Source organism: Falco cherrug, chromosome 14 (assembly GCF_023634085.1).
Source record: "Falco cherrug isolate bFalChe1 chromosome 14, bFalChe1.pri, whole genome shotgun sequence".
In the NCBI taxonomy this organism is placed as follows: domain Eukaryota; kingdom Metazoa; phylum Chordata; class Aves; order Falconiformes; family Falconidae; genus Falco; species Falco cherrug.
Genome location: NC_073710.1, coordinates 11179775 through 11203229, shown reverse-complemented (window position 1 = coordinate 11203229; position 23455 = coordinate 11179775). Strand labels below are relative to the sequence as shown.

Below are 23455 nucleotides of genomic sequence, written 5' to 3'. Positions count from 1 at the left end.
ACTGGATATGCAGTCAGCACAAAACAAAACAAAAAAGGTAAAATAGATGAGTTTTCAGGTAAACCAGATTTTTGACTGCAAATCCAATAGAAATTGTTGTTATTCCCAGTTGCTTGTTCCTGTGTCACAGAAGTATTTCACGTCTTTTCCCCTATGTGAATTGATGCCTGCACTCAAGTAGTAATGCTGTTCTGGAGACTGGATGGTGGGATTTACAGTTTGGGGTGTTTTGACTTAGGAAGCATTCCAGGAATACAGTGATTTAAAATCCACAAATGCTTTTTGATTCCTGAATTGCATGGTTCTCTAATGCTTTGAATATTGTCTACTCTTTATGGCGTGTTTACTGCATGTAGTAATTGTGCATAGGTACTACAAATGAAAAATGAGCTCTTTGTTTGTTGGGATACCTTTTGATTAATATTTCGTACAGAGAGGAAATTTAGGTGACACCAGTCAGTACAGAGACGTTATCTTAGTGACATACAACTTTCCTGTAGTTTCATGGTTGTAGGGACATACAACTTTCCCTTCAAATAGATAGCCGATGGTTACTGTAATACCAGTTTCAGAGCTGATGTCCTGTGATTTGTGATACTTACCACCTATCTTGACATACTTTTTACTTACTATTGCCCTTTATTCCTGAAAGTTTGAACAATAAGGTGCTTCCAATGTCACTCTACTGAAAAATTGAAGATGACACAGAAATCTTTGCAAGTTTTGTCTTTGGAGACATGTATAAGGCTGCACATTTATTGATTGTTTTGTAGTTCACAGAACAAAATCATGAACCCGTGTGAGAATGCAGGATCTCTCTGCGGGGTGCATTTTCTGAAAAATGTGTTTAATGACATGTACTAGAGTTACACATGCTAATGAAGCATTACACAGTCATAGTAACATAGATAATCTACATCACAAAATACATACCATGTTAATATTGATCCTCTGATGTTTTATTCCAGTTGGATGATAGAAATTAATTTATCAACTGATAAGGAAAGAAATGTTGAGTAAATATGATTCTAGTTTATAATATAGCTTAATAATTATTTCTAGGTCAGCCCTTAAGTCATTTCAGGAAGCAGCAATACATAAAATGGGGACATTTACCATCTTCCTGGCAAGTAGTAAACATGAATGTATTACACAACTTTTTACAGACTTCGTGAAAATCTAAACAGCTTCATGAAAATATTTTAAGAAAATTAAATATAGTGCTATAATTTGCTAGATAATTAGTATCTGGCACTGTTCAACAGATAACCAGCAATGAAAAGCATATAGAAATCTAATCTATGCGTTCAGATGACAAAACCACCTTATTTTTTGTGGCTTTGCTTTCCACATTACTCAGGTTCACGTAAAACTGTTCATTATAAAGAGAATTGTCCAGTCGAATGGCAAAGGTTTCAGCTTGCATATCTATTAAAAAACACGGTTATTTAAAAACTCTTACTTTGTTCTGACAGCCTGAGGTCTGTCTCCATAGGAACAGAACCAGCAGTGGGGTCATTAGTGGTGCTGTAGATTTCTGCTGTGGCAGCCAATTGAGCTTTGCAAGAGGAGACATTAAAAATAAAGTGCCACGAAACTGGAAGATTAAAAATATAAAAATATATGTATATCTATCTATCTGTCTCGTGCTGTGATTGTTCAGGAAGCCAAAAACAACCTTTGCCTCGTTGTAGCACCTGCAGACTTAAAAGCAAGTATGCTTTAGGTTGGAGATAATTATGTTAATTAATGACAGTTATTTTAATCAGCTGACTCAATGGCAACTAGTTCTACATTTTGAAAATAAAATTCAGTCCACTGTGGTAAATCTTCTGTGTTGTTATGAGAAAGAAATATTTTGAGATGGTATGGAGGGGGTGTCTGTATCAAAAGGATTAAGCTTTACTCTCAAAATACATTTCAGAGTTATGCAGCAGCTTTTTTGGGGGAGGTTTTCAAACTGCACTTTTTACATATTTAGTGGTTGCTGACTGCGTAGAAAATTATTATAGCTCCATTACTGATGGAGACTGTTAAGAGTTGTTTTCGCCCGTTGTATATTGCTTTGAAGAAAGCCTTTATATGGCTCTGAGTCAGCGAAGTATGGTGTAGAAGTAGTTGATACGGCTTAACATCAGTTTTTGGTCTTTCATTCGTAGCGATTTGACTTGGTGGTCAGATGTATGCCATGGCTTCGTAGTGATGGATGAACCATTCAGCTTTCAACAAAAATGCTTAGATTTTAAAAATAAGCAAATAAAACCCCCACTTTTAGTGTTAGAGTGGGATAACACTAGACAGACCTGGGAGGCTACATAACCTCTGCTGTTAAAAATATTTGAGAAGAGATTGGTCAAACTTCTGTCAGTGGTATTGAGTAAGAATTGACTTTGTCTCAGCATAGAATACAGGATTAGGCACTCTTCTGAAATCCTGTCAACCCAGCTAGCCTTGGCTCTTCTGGTGAAACAGATGTGCGCAAAACCACCACAAAACCCCCCAAATCTCTTGTATAAAATAAATCTTGTGGAGCAGCTAGAAGTCTGGCATACAGGGTACAGTGCCCCGGTAGTGTTCTACTAAATACGCCAGGAAGCTTGTTACTCTACAGTGTAAAGAAGGTTTTAGATGACAAGTTAACTGGCAAGGGGAGATTATGGACAATTTCCTGAGATGCTTTGGGGTGTGCCTGCTTAAAAGTGCTTTTAACCTTTTGACCAAAAAGACTTTAAACCAACAAGAAAATGGCTATTCCATTGTAATTATAAGGATGTATGAATGGGAGTAGTGTGTTCAGATTTTTGGTGAGACACTGATACTAGTGTGTAGAGGGCTATCTGTTTGCATAATGAGAGCAGCAGTACTGAGTTGTGGTAGAAGAAGGAGGAAGTCTCAAGTGGGAGAGCCTTGGTCAGTCTGCAGGGCAAGAGGGAAGTGAAGTGATTACTATTTTAGACATGTACAAATGTAGCAAATAGTAAACCTTGTGGCTTTCCATAAACAAACAAGCTCGAGAGAAGATTTTAGTCCAGAGAAAATGTGGAATTTGCAGGGAAAGTAATATTCCCTGAGAAGAACATCCCTTTTCTGTCTCAATTTATGTTGTTATTCAGAATTGGGTGTATGGCCCTTACTAGTTGTCCTAGGATTTATTCTAGCTGCATCTGTTTAATTGGATAGATCATTAATGCATGTTTGGTTTCCCAGAGCTACCTTAATGGTAAGAAGCGGAGCTTGCTGACAAATGCAAGAGCACATACAGTGGGAGGAACCTACTGGAAATTCTTTTCTCCCCATTCTTCTCTTGCCTAGGATCTGTGGAGCTCTTGGATTGGTCCAGTTCTGTGGCATCAAACCGAATCCACAGATCCAGCAAAGATACTTCTATCTCAGTTTCAGCCAATAGTGGTTCCTCGATTTTGCTCCATGCCACTGTTCAGTGGGAGGCAAAGGGCTGATCTTTCTTCATGGTAACAAGACAACGATACATCTTTCGACAGCTCTGTTAAAAGCTGCTGAAATAAAAAAAAGAGTAAAGGGAAGACCCTTCACAAGGTGACATGTATTACAGCTTCGTACCGACTGTATATAATCCCATAACTTGCTGTGTCTGGGAACTTCCCAGAAGATCTGCAGGAGAGATCTAACCTCCTCACACAAGTGCCCTGATTTCTCTTCTGTCTCAGTTTTTCAGTGCTGTGATGTTACGCCTTTCATGCACCTGGAAAAAGCTGACTGCTAATGTATTGTCCCCTGCATTAGGAGACATATTTAAATATTTAAAATAAATATTTAAATAAATTTAATTCCCACTTCTGTCTTGAATTTCTGAACGACTTGTCTCATTGAGCGTAATTGCAAACTCAGAATGATTTTCACACTAGGTAGATGTCAGGCTTAACATTGCCAGATGGTGTAATAATGGAGACTTAATGCAGTCCCTACTAATTCTAAGATGCCTTTAGTTTACAGCAAATTAATGAATTTCAGGATTAAAATGTATTTCTTAGCTTTTTTTGGTTGCATAAAATATAGTGGAAAATGAACACGCAGTAAGCATTGCTGTTTGTAAATTGCATGTGAATGCTCTGAGTCCTACGACTCTCTTCATTGAAGGGCCTCTCTCCTCCTTGAAAACGAGGCATTGTACATTGAGGAAAAACTGAAACTGTGAAGCTTGTGGGAAGTGACAGACCTAAGAAAAGTCAGCACCCCTGCAGAGTTTTGGATATTGGTTAAACGTTGTCATCCTTGTCACTTTTTACGTTCATTAAAGCAGAAGGTGAACGGAAATTTGCATTGATACAAGCTGGCACAAATCATCTGAGCTGAAAGGACTTGGAGGGTTTCAGAATGCGTGAACGTTGAAGTCCTGCTCGGGCAGCAGAAGTCGGTTATAATTTACTTCACTGCTAGACGTGGTGAACTTTCTAGCTGCCTTGTCAACAACAACATTGGATTTTTTCATTTGGCCTGTGGGCAGCTGATGCCGGGAGGTAGCTGTATAGTCTCCCTGAGATACTCAGAAGTGTATGTTTGTGAAATCTTACTTGTCTACATACACAAATTTATTAGGGTGTAGAACCTTTGGACTCTATAACGGAGGATTTGCTTTTTGTGCCAGGTACGTTATCTCTTGGAATGGATGGAGGACGACTTAGAAGATGAAGATGACACAGCCAGTACATCAAAACCAGAATTCTGCCATCCATTATGCCAGTGCTCAAAATGTGGGCCAGCACAGAAGGTTGGAGTATTCATTCTGTAAAAAGAATAATTTATATTCTTGTGATGTAACTTTTAGCTCTAGAGAAGTAGCATTCGTATTGCCCAACAGCTCAGTATCTCTGTCTAAAAATACACAGATCTTAACAGAGGTCATCTGTTGTCATGGAATTGTTCTCTTTTTAATTGAAATGTAGAAAATTTTGGATACAGAAAGAGTGTTCAAAGACTTGCTTAATATCTAATGGAGTGAAAAAACTTTGCGGTTTGCTTTTAGAACACGTGGACTGCTGTTGTTGAGGTCTGGACAACTTTGAATAAATGGGAAAAATTATTTTCTAAGCCTCAGTTTCTCCTGGTTCTCTTTTATAGTTTACATTGCTAACGGTCACAGAGTATCTGCTTATCTGATAGTAATCAGTTTAGCAAGGAATACCTGCTAATCTTATGATCAATGTAATGCTGTTAAAGTCTTTTTTTTAATTACATGACATTTTCATACAAGCTGTATCTCAAAGCTCTTCAGAGATTAAATATAATTGCAAAGACTTCAAGACTTCTCTCTCAGTTGCAGACTTCCTTTCCCCTTATTTATCACGGACTGTGATAGAGAAAACACTTTTTTCTCTTCTTTAATTTAAATAAGGAATGATCCCAGCTTCTTGGAAATAGAAAAACAATTACTTGCCTTTCAGGAAGAAACTGTATTACTGTGCCTGAAGGTATACATAACTGGATAAGTCATAGAATCATTTAGGTTGGAAAAGACCTTTGAGATCATCAAGTCCAACCATTAAAATTAAGTAATTGCAAAATAAAGTAACAGCAAAATAAACCAAAGTATAAATTTTCAGTGTTTTGGCTGCTTTGAGGTAACAGTAACCATATCTCTTAACTGAGAAAATGTGAGATGGCTTAACTTTTTCTGAACTCCTCACTGCTACCTTATGTTTATTTTGTGCAGGCTAAGAGTGTGCCAGTTGTCCTTAAATACTTCACATTCACACCGTGCTTTATTCTCTGGTAACACATGTCTATGTACCCTCAGTACAGAGATCATGTGCTAAAGATCCCAGAGCCTGAGACCATAAAGTTCATTTTATTGGTAACAGAGGCAGCAGTGGCATTTGTTGTGGAATTTACTTGCCTACTGAATAGAGGGAACTTATTAACTAATCTTAACCAAAATGTATTACGTAGGCATACATTTAAAAGCGCACTGAGGATGGGCAGAGTGAAAGACTGTACCACTCTAAATGTTAGGCACCTGCACAGTTTGTGATAGGTGTAAAAAAAGGATGTTCTGTACTGCTGTGAGCTGTCTTCCAGGCAGTTTCCGTATCTTGACTCCCCATGGGAGTCTGTTCTCTGGGTCAGTGTTACTTCCACACGAATAAAATTAATTTTACTTTTTATCCTTATTACCTTGAACTTGATGTAGCAGTAAAATAGGTGTGTAGTGTCTGTCTCCAAGAGCATAAATGTCTGTATAAGTGACAGTAACTCATAATAGTAACAGTTACTCTCCATACCTATGAGCATCCTAAGAGCTGTATAAAAGCTGGAAGTTTTACTTCTGTCTCAACCTGTGCTGCTTTAGCCTTTTTTCAGTATCATGAATACTTTGCCTGGAATTCTCTATATGAAGCTATCATGTTGGCAGAAAGGAGAGAAAAATAAAAATTATTGTTCCGTTAAAAAGTACTACCAAGCTGCTCTGGTTCATTAGGTTTTTTCCTGAGGGTCGCAGTTTAGCGTCTGTTGCAAAGTCCTTGTAACGTCAGTCTACCTGTTTGTATCTGCTTAGCAGATATTTGGCAGCTTTTTGGTCAATAGAAAGTAGCATGATGAATGACATAGTTTCGTTGCGTGTTTTCCTCAACAGAAATTTGCCAGGATCTCTGCTAATGGACTTGGAGTGAATGTTTCAAACCAAGATGGTTTCACACCGTTGCATATGGCTGCACTGCATGGACACTCGGAACTTGTCTCTCTCCTGTTGAAACATGGAGCCAGTGTCAGTGCCAAGAACGCAAAACATGCAGTTCCTCTTCATCTAGCTTGCCAGAAAGGTCACTTCCAGGTAACTGAGGCCCTTCATCAATGCAAGCTATTTAACACTTCACCACCAAGAAAAAAGCTCTTTTGCAAAATTATCAACAAGACTAGACCAGGAACAGTGAAGATGAGTTTGTTGATTCTGTATTTTCTTTCGGTGTCTGAACCTCCAGACAGAAAGGGGATCTTTCAACTGAAATGGTTTCAGTAGGCACCTTTTCTTTTTAAATGACCTGAAATAATGGTTTAGTCAAAGTGCTGCGAGTAACTACTGTGGTACATCAAACCCTTTAAAAGTACCTTGTGCAGCTGAATCCTCCTGGGTATTTTCTCTCTGTACCTTCTGTTCAAGGAGGTTGTGTGTAAATCTGTTGATGCAATGGACTTGTTATCTTCAGTAGCCACAGAATTAAATATTTACTGTATCTTCAACTCATTTAATTAGATCCTGAGCCAAGTGGAGCTCTGAGGGTAGCACATATCCTCATCCTGACTTCGAGTCAGGCAATCATAAGAAAAGAAGGAGAAGCATGAACTGGTGAGGGGAGTATATTCATACGGGAGGGAGAGTAAATGAGAGGGGAAAAATAACGATCCTGAAAAAGCAGGTGCAGACAGGCAAAGAGGAATATGCAGAAAAGTGGAAAATAGGGTTTTAAGAATAAAGAGCTGAGGGCTGCAAAAGGAAAAAAAACATTGAGAGAATTGTGAAGATGATGGGGGAAGAAAGCACTAGGGAAGCAGGAAGAAAACAAGAATACAACTCATAGGTTAATGAAGGTTAATTCATGGGGTATTTACAACAACAAAATCCTTGTAAGTGCTCTGATGAGTTTGGAAAGGGTGGAAGGATGCAGTTGCAGTGGTGGTTTGGTTTTGATGTTTTATTAAGTTATTGATTATGTATGTTTTTTACATATCCCTTTCAGTTGCTTAAGGTTTTTGGGTTTTTAAAAGTATGTAGTAAAATACGAAAATCAGTATGATAAAAAGAGATGCTTGTGGTTATCTGTTTGGCAAAGATAAGACCTGTTCTCTCCATCCTTTTTTCTGCCATCCCTTTTTCATTGTAGATTTCAAAAGAAGTTTAAAAACAAAAAGGAAAAAGATGTGGGTTTTTTTACTGCATTATTATGATTAGCTGGTATCTTAAATTAAAAAGTTGTTACATCTTTCAATAGGTGGTAAAGTGTCTGATGGATTACAATGCTAAACAAAACAAAAAGGATATCTATGGAAATACTCCTTTAATTTATGCATGCTTGAATGGTCAGTATGAGACTACTGCCTTGTTGTTAGAGGTAAGATCACTGAAAACAATGTTTGGAATAGTATTTCTTATGTGATATCTGTGCTTATCCAGTACTAGGGATCAGTATTTTTAGTTATGCATCTGTCTGTCAAAACTACTCGGGGCGGGGGGGGGGGGGGTGTGGGGGAGGAGGGGGAATAAGAATATTTGTTATCTCACTCCTTTCAGTCCCTTTCTTTCATGGTTTTTAATTAGATAAATACTACATTTCTATTTTATTTAGATAAATAATACTTTTCAATTCTACAGCTGGCTGTTTTTATGGAACTTTTTGTGGCAGGTGTTAGGTTTTCTAGCTTATGATTCTATCACATAGAATTTCTGTGATTTTTTTAATCGCTTTTAAACTTGGAATATGTAGTAGACACATGCAAAAATGAAATTAGCTGATCCATGAAGTTGTGGCTATGACAGAGGAGGAAATAATACCATCAGGTGACTTATTGTTGAACTGGTGATCGCTAGCTCATGCTTTCTACGTTCGTATACAGCTACAAGGCTTCTGTTGCTTTGTTCTCATTCATACATTGAAAAGGAGAGTAAAACAGAGTGGTAACGTGCTATCTCCATTTCGTGCTACTCTGCCTTTATAACTTCAGTTTAATCTTGCTCTCCAGCATGGAGCTTCTGTTAACCTTTCTAATGCCAAAGGAAATACAGCGCTGCACGAGGCTGTGATAGGAAGGAACGAAGCCCTGGTAGACTTGCTGCTTCAGAACGGTGCGATGACACACATAAGGAACGAAAGGAACTGTACCCCTGCAGACTGTGCTGAGCCGGTGAGTGCAGAAATCTCATTTCTGACATAAGGTTTTCCTAAAGTTCCAGATGAGTAATGTAGGAAAGAAAACAAATATAACTGTTTTCACAAAATTTGCCAATAATGAGTGATATAAAGATTAAGATGCCTGCTTACTGTAAAACATACAACTGTGGTATATGAAACATGTTCTGTTTCTAAAGTAAGTTAATCCTAGACGAAAAGGATGAGCCAAGAAAGAGTGAAAGCACATACATGAATGACAATGACGTTAAAAACTATGCTAGTAATGGCAGAGAGAGCAGAAGAAATGTTGAATGTAGGAAAATGAACACCTTTCTCTAATCAGTTACACTGCTAGCGGTCTTCCTTGTTTCACCCACCATCTTTTGCCCTTCATGTCTTTTGATACCTTTTATCTTGTCATGGGTAACTCTGACCTTCCCATTTATTAATAGCACAATAACGTAATATGTAATATTAAATTGTAAAGAACTGTTTCACTCTTTAAATGATTTGATGCATGGTCTCTATCTTTATGTGCTTAAATAGCTTATGAGATGTAGCATAATGACCACAAAATTCTGTACTGAATCTATTTTAGTATATGTATTACCATTTAAACTGAAATTAGCTTAACCGTAAATAATACAGTTTAAAACAGTAGGTCAAGACTAAAAAATCAGCATTCCAAACTTGTGGAACACTGATTCTGTCCCTACTCAAAAATTACACAATTTAAAGTTTGTATTTATAATGATGTATTTTTGTGTGTGTTACATTCATTTTGGCAGCAATTACTTAACACACTTTGCATAGACTAGAATCCTAAATTGTACTGATGTTTTTCTTTTTCTTTAATAATGGTGAAAATGGCAACTTTTAAATTTAAGAATTCAAATATCATTAAGTTGCTGGAAACAGCACCAAGCTATGTACCTACATCAGCAGAGAGAGAAAAGGAGTGTGACCAGCATGCTACTATCAAGATAAGAAAAAAAGGTACATGTCATATTTCCACTGGTATGAATAAAAAGGGATTTAGGCACTCATGTGCAACTGCATCAAATATTTTATATAATTGATTTATATATAATTAAAATCAGTCAAGTATTTTGCATATCTATTACAGGTAACACCTAAAATACTATAACTAAGTGCAGTAGACTTTGTATTGTACTCATGACATTGCTGCAAACGCAGTTTTCACTATTTTGGTGTATGGGGGGAAATTTTACATACAAAAGCATTTAAAAAACCATGCCACATTGGAGATGATGTAATTAACCATGTCATAGTTGTCCATTTCAGTGCAAAGTAAAACATCAATTTCAGTTGCCTGTAGTTGTCATTTACATTGCCCTAAAACTGTTTAGGGAGTGGCTCTTCCATTAGGTACTGTCCCTCTTATTATGGGACAGAAATAAGAGCTACAAAGGCCACTGTCTTAACTGTTAAGTACGGTTTGCAAAAGAATGACTTTGAGTAGATGGCAGCATATAGTACAGTCTGAGCAGGTGTGTTGGGACACGGTACAGTTTGACAATACAGCTGAGCTGACGTAATGGCTTATTGCCACCTAAAAGAGATGGTGTCTGTTGCTCACCATCCATCCTCCCCTCTTCCCTCTCACCCTCAGCTTCTGGTCTTGCTTATCCACTACTTTCCTTACACTGGCTCAGAAGTTTTTCAGATGAATTTTCAAGCTGATAGCAGTGTGCTAACCTTGGACAAGGGGTGTAACAAGGTTTATGCTGTGCAACAGCTCAGCATAGCAAAGGACCTGCTGCCATCAGAACTGTGGAAAGAAGGCAGTGAGGCTGCACGAGCAGGAATTAGGGAATAGGAGCAGGAGTGCCCATTTCAGCAGTCGTGAGTTTTAGTTAGACTTTTTGAAATAACTCTTGCCGGCTTCCCTAGGGAAAATTGGGAATGTTTCATTAATGCAAAACCGAAATGAATCACAGTATGCTGATGCCCAAGATTGATACAGTCCTTTCAAATATTATGAGAATAGTCCTAGAAGAACAAAAGAAGATACGAGCAAATAATACTAATGAAGAGGTGGTATAGCGTCTTTGTGTTAATCAAAAGTTTTTAAAAACTGGAATTTAGGGCCTGAAAGGCCAGGATTACGTGGTCTCTTCAGAAGCTTGCCCAGTCATGCTAATCGGATGAAGAATGCTTACTCCTGTGACTTAAAAGGCTCTACAGTTTCCAAAGATAAATTGCAACTCTGATTCAAGTTATTAATATTAAAATTTTCCTGTAAAATTTTAAATCTAATGTCAGTAGATAACACTTTAGAACTGTGCATTTTTTTTAATTCTTCAGTGTGGCTCAGTTGTAATTTTAGTTGCCTGTTCTTTTAAACCCCTAGTGAATTCTAAGCCCTGTGAGAAAGCCGATGATCCCATAAGCAGACAACTCCAACTGGTCCAATCAATTAACAGATTTAACAAGTAAGCACAGAAGCTTCCTCAGAAGCATGTTCATTGTTTCCCATAAGCAAACAAGGAACGCAACTGTTAATAAAGCCCAGAAGTGGGCCAAGCATTGTTACACATCACATATGACTAATTTAACGGTAGATGTTAATCCTCTGAGGCATGCACGTTCATATCGCTGGACAGATGTTCTAGGCATGACATGCTGGGTGGTGGGAACAGCGGGGATGTGCTGTGCAGCAGGAGGGAGCAGCCGGCCAGCGGAGGACTACCTGCAAATAGATTTAAAATTGTTTTTGCACTAATACTTGGTGTACCAGAAATGAAGAATTTTGGAGCCAGGCTGCTTCAAATTAAAATTGTTTTTGCACTAATACTTGGTGTACCAGAAATGAAGAATTTTGGAGCTAGGCTGCTTCAAAAATGTTATTTTAGTGCTTCACTCAGTAGTTGGGTTTTGCCTATGATCTTCTTAGACGTTCATGTATATTCTGTGATAAAACACAGGGAATGCTAGTAGGCTGTCATTTTGAGGTGGCGGTGTCAGGAGTGCGCTGCCTTTCGGTGTGGAGATAGTGCCGCCTTGAGGATTTTCTGTAATCAAGGCTTTTGTGGAAGGAGGAGTTAAATTTAATGCCTTTAAAATATTTTTTAGAGCAAAACATTTAAGGAGAACAATAACAAGAGATAAGAGCGTCCCTAATTTTGACTATCAGTTATTGCATCAGGTAAGTAGAAATAGTTGCTGGAATTATTTGTATAATATAGCAAATCTGTTTGTTTTGTCTGCTGTTAATATAGATACATATAACAGGAAAGTTTCTTTTATTGGTGGTGGTTGATGAATCCCGAAAGTTCTGACCTATTGGCTAGATTGCTAACGTTTCATCATTGTTCAAAATTCAATTGTGCTTCTGTAACACTGTTAAACATCTTATTCTTAAACTTTTTAAGTCTCTTATTGCAGGCTTCATCTCTGTCTTGTTTTCTGTGTCATGTCTAGCAAAATCTAGCTATGCCAAGGCTTGAAAAACTCTACAGCTTATAAGAGCCGTGGCCGAGCAGAGATGCTCTTTACAAGAGCTCTTTACAATCTTTCAGTGTATTAAAGTTAGGGTTTGCAAGGCAAGTCTGCTTGTCGGAGGAGATTGTTTGCGAAGGTAATGGCAAACTGCATGTCGTATTGTCAGCTGTAACACAAATATATGCAATCAATTAATCTGTGGTTGGGGGGTGCCACAGCACCCTACGCTGATCTGACTGTTGGGTGCTGCCCTTCACCCACAGCATGTGCTCCCTCCTTTACGCACCTTTACACATGGCTCTGACTCTTACTGGACTTTCTGCTGTGCCATTTCAGCATACTAAATCACGAGAAAAACTAACCTATTCAAAAGAAAGTGGTTTTCTACCAGGTTAGTTCAGCAGCTGCCCATTATTAGACTTGCATAGCCTTGGAAATGCAGACTCTGCCTCTTACCTCCATCTAGTAAATGTGGAGTACTCTTCTATTTCATAGAGCCCTTATAAGATTTAACATTTGCAAAGAGCTTTGAGAATGCCAAATTAATGTTACAGAACTGTAATGCTTTATTAATTCTTATAGTATTAATGTTAATAAGGCACTATTTAATTAAACGTGGGATTTAGATTTTGTAATTATGGATTGCTGAAGGCAGTATGTCATGTAAGTACAGCAGGTGTCAAAAACCCAAGATGTGACCATGATATATAGCACTTTAACCACGTGTGACTCTCGTGGCTTTGTGAACGTACAGGTCATACAGCTCTGAATTGTTAGCAAGTTTAAACATGCTTAATCTCAGTCTGAAACTTTTTCAAGATGGTTGCCATTATTTCAGTAAAAGGGTGTCATAATTAATTTCTGCCTTTAGTTCTTGCCTTAGAAAACCTATCGCTAGCATGCTTGGGTTCTCTTTTTTTTTTCTTAGTTACTTTAACATTTGCAGAGTGGCCAGTAATCAAGGAAAGCCACCCCCTCTTAAAAGGAAGAATCAGGAGCAGATGTGGAAATGGAAGATAAGAACAATTGGAATGACCAAAAAGAGTCTTTAAGGGGGGTGGGTAGGGTGGGTGTCTCTTCCCCGACAGGTAAGATCTGGAAGGAGGGAGGTTTTGCCTTCAGCAGTGCCTGTCTGTATTACTACTTACATGTTTCTTAACAGTAAAAGAAATTTCAAGTTTCTTGAGAGCTGCATTAGAAAAGGTGTTCAGAGAAGATATTAGGATAGTGCAGTGAAAATAAGTTTTGGAATGCCTTCATTATCTTTTCAGTTCTGGTACTGATGTATGGGGCAGGTTGGCCTCTTTTTTGTTTTCTCATATATAGACCTAATAATAATTACTGTCCTACAAAGAATGCTACTTTTAATCCTTGGCTGTATTCTTGGTATAAAGAATAACATGAAATTAATGTGATAATTATATTCAGGAAGCACTATATTACTTTTACGTCTCTGTAATGAAGAAAGTAGACTGTACTTTTAACATCATTTTTCTGTCCTCACAGTTGGCTATTAAAAGCTTTGATAAAACGAAGTTAAAATCTGTTGAAACGCTGGACCAGAGCAAAGCTAAGATTATTGACACAGGATGCAGTGGCGAGTTTGTTAAACATGATGATGACATGATAGAAGTTCCTCACAGGAGTAAATTAATGCACCGAAGACATACTGTTAATGTGCAGCTTCCAGAGGAGGATGTTGACGATAGTTTATCCAGCCCTAGAAATCCAAGTATTTCACAATCAAGAGACTGCTGTGATGACTTGCTTTCGAAACACTGACAAGGAAGTGTGAATTTGATGTCAAAAGCTGAGGAACTACGTGGTGTTAATTTCAATAACCCTTTTCTGCACATCAAAGAATTCAGCGATGCTTGCAAGCCTGCCTTCAGAACAGGATACAGGGACGACTCTTCAGCAGAAACAGAATGTTCCTAGCACTTTCAAAGACTGAATCCTCTGTGTATGTTGGAGGTAACTAACTACACAGCCAGATCATTACTGATCTCAATGAACAGGGATGTACTAAGACGTAGGCAGCAGAATTAATTTCCTATGCTACTTAGCACTTATCTAGAAGAATTCTATGTAACAGTAAACCAAATTAAACCCTGTATTGTATTTTTCAGCCACCCACTTTGTTTTTAAAAGTATTTGAATAATTTTCAGTTTTTATCACTACATTGGACAAGTATATATAAATATATATATTTATATATATAAAGATATATTGAATAACAAGCTATTTATTGCCAGAGGTAATTGAAATGTCTCTATTTTTATTGTAATGTTACAAAGCATTATAGTATATATTTCTGTATATTTCAGTAAATGGGAGAACAATAGTCCAGAACATCTGCGACGCTGCATTAGAAATTTATACATGCTATTAATATGAAAGAGTATAATCCTCGCCAATTTCATTGCAATGCTCCCCTGTACCGGATCTGCAAGATCAAATTCTTGCAAGGAGCCAGGATACTGGGGAAAAAGTAGAGAGCCCTTGACAACGCAGAACTTTGGACTTGCTGTTCACAGCCTAATTAAAAAAAAAAAAAATTAAATGCAGAAGCAAGGATGTGTAAGGACACACAATACTGTTTTAAGTTGGTGGGGTTTGTTTTTTTCCCCATCCCCTAAAACAGGTCATGCAAAAATGCACAAATATTCATGATTCTGAACCTGGGCAATACATGCAGACAAAACTGCTTCGGAGACTGCTCTTTAAAAAGGTGAAATTCCAATTACTCTGAAAGGTACTTCTTACGTCAGTAAGCATCTGTTGAAATAGGCCAAACAATACCCCCTTCCTAGAGGCAGTCATCAAAGAACTGAAAGCTCGCAAGTAACTATGAGATGGCTGCTTAGATTTGAACTTCGTTTTCTACGGTTTCAGTTACGGTAGGAGAACATGTAAATAGCACAAGCCAGGTTACTAAGCGCAGATTTTTTTTTATTCTTGGTTCATCACATCCAGCTTGCATTTTATTTCATAAATATTTTTATGAATAATTCTATTTCTTTTAACTGTGGTATTAGTAAACTGCCTGGCAAAGTACAAAGCTGGAAGACGTGCTGGTGACTTTTTCAAGGAACTTTTTAATCCAAGAGGTAAAACATGCAGTTAGTGCACACACGGACATTTGCAGATGAGGGTCATGTGTTTATTTTTCTAATAATTTATGAGTTTATCTGATTTTCTAATGTGCCTTGGATTTGTGCCAAATGATGGAAAGAAAAACCTAGTAAAATAACTCTTGAAAATGCTGGTTTGAGTGCTTTTTTCAAAGGATCGAGTCTTTCATTTGTATTTCCTTGCTTTTGTTTTTGTAAGCATATGAAGACTTCACATTGTGTCTATGTGTAAATTAAGGGATCTGTTGGAATTTGCTCTCAAGTTCAGTACGGCCTTCTGCCCTCCTACATTCATGGATTACTATTATTAGGTTGTGTAGTTTTGGATTTAAGGCATAGAGGTGTACAATATGGAACTGTTAGTGAAAATGAATGTTTTCACCTAACTTCCTTCTCTTTTTAATTCTCATTTAAAAAAAAAGTCACTCATCTTTACCTGTAGCAAAAATAGCCTAAAGTTTAAAATGCAAGTAAACTTCCGTAACTCTCGATTTCCAAACCACATAGTGAAAATTTTGCTTTTTTTAACTGTACTGTGCATTTTAACTAAATGATTCCTGTCTTATGACTTCTTTTGTCTTAAGAACATTAAGAACATAGACAATATGGATGAGAAAAAGGGTATTAGGTTTTTAATATTGGTGAGACTATGCTACAGAGTATACATACAGAATGTACCGCTGTAACTGCAGAACATGAGTTAGCACAATGACACCGAGTTCACCATTAAGTCTATTCTTAATCCTTAATAATAAGCATAGTGTGGTTGAATAGCTCTGGAAACAAGTTTTAATATAGCTTAAGTATCGGAGGATGTGACCTCTGAGTTTAGATACTTGCTGTTTCCTGTTAAGAACAAATGGGCTACAGAAAACAACTTATTCAACACCGTTGTATTTTAAGCATAAAGTATTTTATTGTATTCTATACAAGTGATGACACAGTTGCAACACCTCCTGACTTTCTGCCTTGATATGAATGGTTATATAATTACTGGTTAATTTTACTCTTAACAATTGGCCAAGTGTTAAAGTAGTACTTGCCTTTGAAAAACTACACCCCTCCACCCCACTGAAATGTAAAATTTGCAAGAAAAACAAGTAGTAGCTTACTAAGGCAACGTAACGCAGATTTGGTACTTACTACCTACTGTATTTTTTTAACAAAATCTGGATTTTAAGACATCTAACAGGATATATTTTTCTTTAGACTTTTGTAGAAAATGTGCAAATTTATTAGAATTAACCTGAGTTTTCTATTGTATTCCAGTATCAGAATAGTTACCCTTGTGAACCTGAGGCTACTTAAGTGACCAAATCATGCTTCAGTTTTATTCAGTGTTCAGTCTAGGACAACACCTCTTTCCAAGCATTCTGGATGTATAGCATATGTGTGAAAAAAACCCCCACTAAACCCAAAACCAAACACTTCAATGCCAAACAGTTCTACCATAAACTATGGAAAGGTAACTAAAAAATTGTTAAGGTAAATGAAATAATTCGCAAGTTTCCTTTGATATGCTTAAACATGCTTAACCAAGCTTGTAATTAAAAAAATACCGTAATATTAAAAGATACGATGACCAAAGGCTGACTGGGATAGGATTTAGTACCCCTGGAAGCTTCCCCTAACGATCTACAGGGCAAATATGCTGAAGTCAACTCTGTAACACAATTTGTCTGCAAAGCATGTTACTGTACCATCCCGTTTAACCTCCAAAAGGCTGTAAATTAGAATAAACCCCCAAAGCATTACTTCAGATTTTGACAACTGATATTCTGGAACAGCTGTTTTAGGAGAACAGCAAGGCAAGAAAGTTTATGTTGCTGTAAGTAGGATTTGATAAACTTAGGAATATGAATGTGACGCTTGGATGCTTAGGATATATCTGCAGCCCTAACAGGAAAACTTTTAAACCATTTATCAGCACACCTTGGCTTAAAAAGTCACGTTGTTAAAGGGTCATTAGTCTCAAGAAATTTAGCATATACCCACAACATTACTAAAGTTAAGGAATCCTAATCACAAATACACACAAGCAAAATGCCCAGCCTAGTCCAAATGAAACAAAAATAACTGTTTAAATACTTTTTAACCGCATTCACACAAGATGAAAAACACCCACTACTGCTCACTTAAACAATTTTATTCTGTTCCAAAAACCACTGCAGTTGGGATCATACATGTTCCTGTTAAATTATATCAGAAAAGGGGGTTGTCGTGGTAGAGTGTTTATCAGCATGTTACAGTATTTATCCTACTTATTTCCATAACCATATTTTTGAAGAAACGTATAGCACAAGCGTGGTTTTATTTTACGCATGCGGGAGTTGCAGAAAGTTTAGGAAAACTGTCTTTTTCAAAGTAAGAAACACTCCAGCCATTTAAAAAAAATGGAGGTAGTTTTAAGAATATACGATACCAAGTGTCTGAACAGTGCTGTGTTACACATTTAACTTGCTTTTTTTTGAGATAGCTTGATTATTTCATAGGGGAACAGTTGAATTGTGTGGTGGTTACAATTTCTTTACACGGACCGCCTGATAGGAAGTCCTCTGATCCAAACACTACTTTGTTACCTTCACTTTATTTTATAGATTTCCAGTAAGGACTTCAGAGCCAGTTTGCTCTGGATCGGTTTCCTGCAGGGGCTCAGGAAATCTCGTTTCTAACAGTTCCGAGATTCAGAGCCTCGAGGTAAGTCTTTAAACTCCCAGAGTGTCTGTTGCCAGCTTTACACTTGGCTCCTCCTCAGGTTATGGTATCTCCAATAGCAGCAAGTTAAGTGTGTGCAGTTGCTGAAAGCATAGCTTACACACCGAGTAAGGGGCAACAAAATGTCCATGCTAATGAAGCAGTGGGGAGCCCCACACTGCTCAGGCCTCTTCTACTACAAAAATTTTAAGTTATAAAATCCCCTTCTCAGATTTACTTTACAAGACAAGTTCATTTGTTGGCCTTTTTATATATATATAAAAAAAAGAAGCGTAAACATTTTCAGATCTTGCATTCTGCCTGATAACAGCATGTTGCCTTTTTCCAGGCCTTTTGTTTGGCAGACGGTCTTACAGTAGTATTAATAATCATCCTCTTCATCGGAATCCAGTACTTTCCTTCTGTTGAACTAAAATGAAATACAATGACACGAGAACAGAAGGGTCACAGTAAATCCAACATACAACAAGCCTTTCAAGCTCCATGCATTTAACAATGAATACTTTACATGGGAGCAGAACATTCACGCCATCACCCCACCCTGCCACATCCCTGCCTGGCCATAATGGTACGGGATGGACACAGGGTAGTGTCTACGACAGAACACCCATATCCCAGTGTCAGTATCTGCAAGTTTGATTGTTGATAAGGACTGCTACGATTTAATCCCAGCATTTATCAGTGTAGGTAAAAGAGGTGGTAAAGACAAAGTTAAGGTCTACCCTGAACTGAAATAGTCTTAATACATGCAATTCTTCTGCTCTATTTTATAACCAATGAAAATTACATTTAGCAGATAAAAGTTTACCTTTACTGTTGTTTTCTTTTCCGTTTGCTGACTCACTTTTTCAAGTATTTCTATCAAACCTTGTTCCGATACCTAGGCAAGCAAAAGAAAAGCCATATAAACACATTCTGAGAGATGCTTAGCATTGAACAACTGAATCACACTCTCCCTTCTTGTAAAAGGTGTTACATTATAGTATTTAGAAGCTCTCAATTGCTTTTTTCAGTTATTTAATTTACAAGTATTGAAAACATCCCCCCCTTCTTTTTTTTTTTGAGCGGATTAAGTTTGAAAATTAATATCTGCAAGAAACAATTAGAAAAACGTAACTCACCTTTCCAGCTAGCTGTCCAAATCTTGCCATCTGTATAAGATAATTCTCTACTGCTTTTGCTTTGTCTGGTTTCACAAGTGCTAAATTGCTTACTGCAAGAAAACCAGGCTTTGTTAGTTTTAACACATACTCAGACACCATCACTAGTAACTACAAAGTGACAAACATACTTATGAAGCTCTTCTTCATGCCAACGTCACGCAAAAATGAGAATGCCTTTTTCAATTTAATGTAAAACAGAGTTAAAATAAGAAACATAACTATCTTGTAAAATGTTTGTTCCTAATTTTGACTCTCACTACAATTGCTACTATTAATTAAAAAAAATAATTATTAACATCATTCAGATGTCAGTTACCCCCTCCCCTCCAATCACTGATACTGTCAACTGAAAAGCTGTTCCAGTTTTATCTTCCAATCAGCAATGTATTTTTCTAGTCTGGCCTCTGAACAAGCACATATATGCTGATTTGAGCAGCACTGGAACATACTAGATGAGAATTTTTTTATTAGAAATTTAATTGGATACTTACATCTTGCACGAGCTGCTTGATCAAGAACTTGAGCTAAAATAGTATTTCTTATCTCTGCTTCCCTGTAATGAAAAATCAACCACACATTAGAAGTGGGATTTCAAATACCTAAAATAATATGCACAAAACAGTAAACTCTACAGAAGACTTAATTACTTACATTTACATGATTTCTTTTATAGCATTTTGTCATGAGTAGCTTTATGTATGTTGACAAAATTACATAGCTGACAACACCTTCCAAGAAATCAAGATGGAATTTACTACTTACGCTTTCTTCCTGTTTATTATTACATCTTCAAGACAAAAGGCATGCTACCCACTGTGAAGATTCTGTATTCAGTTCCATGTGGAATTCAACCAAAGGCAGTGTTTGGTAGAGCAGGCATAAGGAATAGACCATGTGATTGCAAGACAGAACTAAACATCGTTATGGAGTAAGTCTTTATATACTTAAAGTATCTAAGTATTTGCAAAACTGGAATTGTAGTTTATGCATTTCAGTGAATACAAACTTTGACTGTGTGCAAAGTCTACCTCTTTGAACACTTATTTTCAGTTTTCCACTTGGAACAGATGCTAAACATAACACTAGGCTCTGACACAAATCCTTTTGTTTCATATTTCTACCCACAACAGATGTCCCAGAAAAATCAACTAGTAAAGCATGTTCCCATTGTGCTAAGAGAGCCAAATCCAAACTCATCACTTGGACAAAACTCCAGTTTGGAAAGAGTTCTGCCAGCCTTCGAGATCTTATATGACCAGCCCTGACCAACCCTGAAAGCCAAGGGTTTTCCATGTTCCAGAAGCAGATAACAGTGGGAGTGAGGATGCTTCCCCAAAACATCCTATTATATCACTAAGGGTCATGAGGTTATTGCACTCAGCTGAGTCCCAAAGTGAAAACAAGCTGCTACTGCTGTTTTCCCCCATGCCCTCCCACCCCAGTCAGGGTTCAGCCTGACAGCTCTGTTCTAGACATCCTAACATAGTCGTGGCTTGGGAGCCACACTTGGATCAATCAGATTTTAGCTATCCTTTCATTAAATTAAAGTAAAAGGTTCAAAATGACTAGATGTTAGACTGGAAGTCAATAGTTCTCATACCTCTGTTTTGCTTCCTGTTGCGATGGATCACCAGAAGGATCCTGAAGAATGAGATCAGAATAAATATGATCATCCAAAAACATTCCACACAGGACAGTAAGTTTAAGTATTCCAGCAGAGTCAGTGTAAGCTAAACCTGCCTGCTAAACCCTGCCTGACCACAGATGAGATCCTAAAAATAAATCTGCTGCTCTAGCAAATAAATACACCATACTATGCCTTCCTCACAAAGCAGTAACACAACCTAGCGTGATGGCTAGTGCTACTGGATCATTCCACAGATTGTTGTAGGTTTGGACATAAGAGGCCTTCCCATTAAGTCTAAGATAATAAACTTTCCCAAATTTCTGAAACACAGACAAAAAACATTTTAAACCCATTGAAGTAAGCTAAGGACAAAGGAAATTCTATGTAATGCTTTGTATTTATCAATACAAAAGAAGAAAACACATTCCTAGCATGGTATTTTGGGGCTAGTACAGGCAGCCGAGATGACTAGAAGCAAATAATAAAAAAAGAGGAAAAAAATGAAGTTTAGGTTGAATCTGCACCTCAAATTGTATAGGCAACATTTCAAGGCATGAAAGCTGAATGGGAAACCATACAGAGAGAGGAAACTGGGCTGATCATAGGTATGAAAGATCCCTTCACAGGAACAACGGAATAGACTGATACACCTCTGCTCTGGAAAGAGAGACAACTGAAAACCCTGGTGAAGGTATTCCACAAAACTGAGTGGTGAGGAAAAAGGTCGGGGCAGGCCTGAACACCTATGCGCCGAGCCGCGGGCAGCAGCCGGGGTACGCAGGGCTGGCAGCAGGGGCAGGTCCGAAGCGCCCCGAAGGCGATGGCGGCTCCGGCCGCTCCCGTGGCTGGAGCGGGGCGGAGGGGCCCGGCCGGTCCTTGCCCCTCGCCGAGCGCCAGGCACCGGGGCTGCCCTCGGCGGCTCCCGGCACAGCAGCGGGCATGTCGGGCCGATCCCTGCTCCCCGGCCCCGCTCCCCGGCCCCCTCACGGCGCGGCCCCCCCAAGGCGCGCCCGCACCCCCGCTGCTCCCCCGCGTCCCTGCGAGGCGGCCGCCGCACAGGCCCGGGAGCGGCACGGGCGGCGGGACAGGCCCTGCCGCAGCCGGAGGGATCCCGCCCGGTCCCGGCCCGGCGTCAGCAGGCAGCGGCACGGCCGGGGGCGGGCAGCCCGCCTTACCCCGTGCTTGGCCTGCAGCTCGGCCAGCCGCTGCTGCCGCAGCGCCTCCAGCTCCTCGTCCGCCATGGCTGAGGGGCGGCCGCGCAGCCGCAGCGCCGGCACCGTACCGCGCCCGCGCGCCGCGCCAGGCCCTACCAATCCACCGTCGAACGCGCTGCCGGGCGCGGGGCGGGGCTGCCCTGGGGCCCGGCCCCGCCCTCTCGAGGCGCCACCGCCTTCCCGGCCTGGGGCCTGGGGAACATGGCGGCGGTTACCGGCCCTACCCTGCGGCTGGGGGTTGCGCCCTGGCCCCCGGCTCTCCTCAGCTCCGCTCCACGCAGCAGTTGGCGGTGCTGCCCCAGCTGCTGGTGCGTGGGCTTACCTTGTCTGCGCAATGTCCCGGCCTGCCAGGCTGGCGAGCCTGCGCGCCGCTCCCTTCCCCAGCACAGTATAGCTGGCAGTGGTGATGCTGTGAGGAGAAAGGGCGGGAAATCGCAGCCCCTTCTGGAAAGCTGCCGATACCAGGAGTCTGAACCGGGCTGGGTCGGGGCAGTTCGTGCTCTGGTTCTGTTTCTGTCACAACTCAGTGCAGGATGGGTACGCTATGCCAGGCGAGCTGCTGCTAGGCTGATAGAAACAGCTTTGGTTTGGTAGGTATCTGTATCATTGTAGGCTACTACTGTTATCATCACCACTGACCCTGGACTGACAGCGCTTCAGCTGTGTGTCTCCTGTAGGTCCTCTGATTTCCTCAAAAAAAAGCGTGTGTGCAGGGGCACGATCTGGTTAAGCTTCCCGCCTGTGCAACATGGACTGGTATTTCCCTGAGCGCTGCTCCTCTGGACTCCCCAAGAAATAGTGTACTGTGCTGTGACAGCTGCTTCCAAGTGCAATCCACAGCTGGCCATCGGGACTGAAAAAAATGTGAAATGATACGGCTCCATGCCCCTCAGCCAGGGCCAGGGTCTCTTCACAGCATGGGAAGCTCACGGGGGGTGGGGGGGTGGGGTACTGGCCTTGATCAGACCAGGTACAAAGTGGCTATTGTCAACACACTTGTTTCATAGCCTCAGTCACATTAAATGAGTGGCTTTGACATCTCACATGTCAGCTTTTACTGTTGGTCAGTCACACGTTCTTTAAGTCTGTATGTTTCTCACCCATACTTTAACCAAAGAAACAACCTGAACCCCAACAGGATAAATAAGCCACAACTTCCTAAAAACAGAGGTTTCTATAAAGTTGTATTACCGAGTATTTCTGGCCTAGTTTTAAAAAGTAACAAAATGTATCTTAGTGCTTGTTTAATTAAGAACTCGTGCAGTGAATGCAGAC

General features: G+C 39.4%; 2 protein-coding genes across 9 annotated transcripts in view; one reads left to right on the top strand and one right to left on the bottom strand.

The window, feature by feature from the left end:
• The window catches only part of ANKRD27 (ankyrin repeat domain 27), a 60297-nt gene extending 44704 nt beyond the window's left edge, over window positions 1–15593 (top strand). For 6 of the 8 annotated variants that reach the window (XM_055726615.1, XM_055726614.1, XM_055726609.1 and 3 more), the window contains exons 22-29: window positions 4625–4747; window positions 6611–6808; window positions 7965–8084; window positions 8695–8874; window positions 9749–9857; window positions 11236–11317; window positions 11958–12030; window positions 13833–15593. In XM_055726615.1, coding sequence (XP_055582590.1) covers window positions 4625–4747; window positions 6611–6808; window positions 7965–8084; window positions 8695–8874; window positions 9749–9857; window positions 11236–11317; window positions 11958–12030; window positions 13833–14108 — 1161 coding nt within the window. In that variant the 3' untranslated portion in view covers window positions 14109–15593. The remainder of the gene's footprint in view (window positions 1–4624; window positions 4748–6610; window positions 6809–7964; window positions 8085–8694; window positions 8875–9748; window positions 9858–11235; window positions 11318–11957; window positions 12031–13832) is intronic. The other 2 variants (XM_055726610.1, XR_008735107.1) reach the window with 2 other exon arrangements.
• A 2003-nt stretch (window positions 15594–17596) lies between these two features.
• On the bottom strand, window positions 17597–22278 carry PDCD5 (programmed cell death 5). The gene is made up of 6 exons (XM_055726619.1): window positions 22142–22278; window positions 20940–20980; window positions 19831–19892; window positions 19298–19389; window positions 18985–19056; window positions 17597–18585 (listed from the first exon to the last, which is right to left on the bottom strand). Exons 1-6 carry the CDS (start codon window positions 22205–22207, stop codon window positions 18538–18540), a joined length of 381 nt encoding a protein of 126 aa, XP_055582594.1. The 5' UTR covers window positions 22208–22278; the 3' UTR covers window positions 17597–18537.
• Window positions 22279–23455: the final 1177 nt, after the last annotated feature.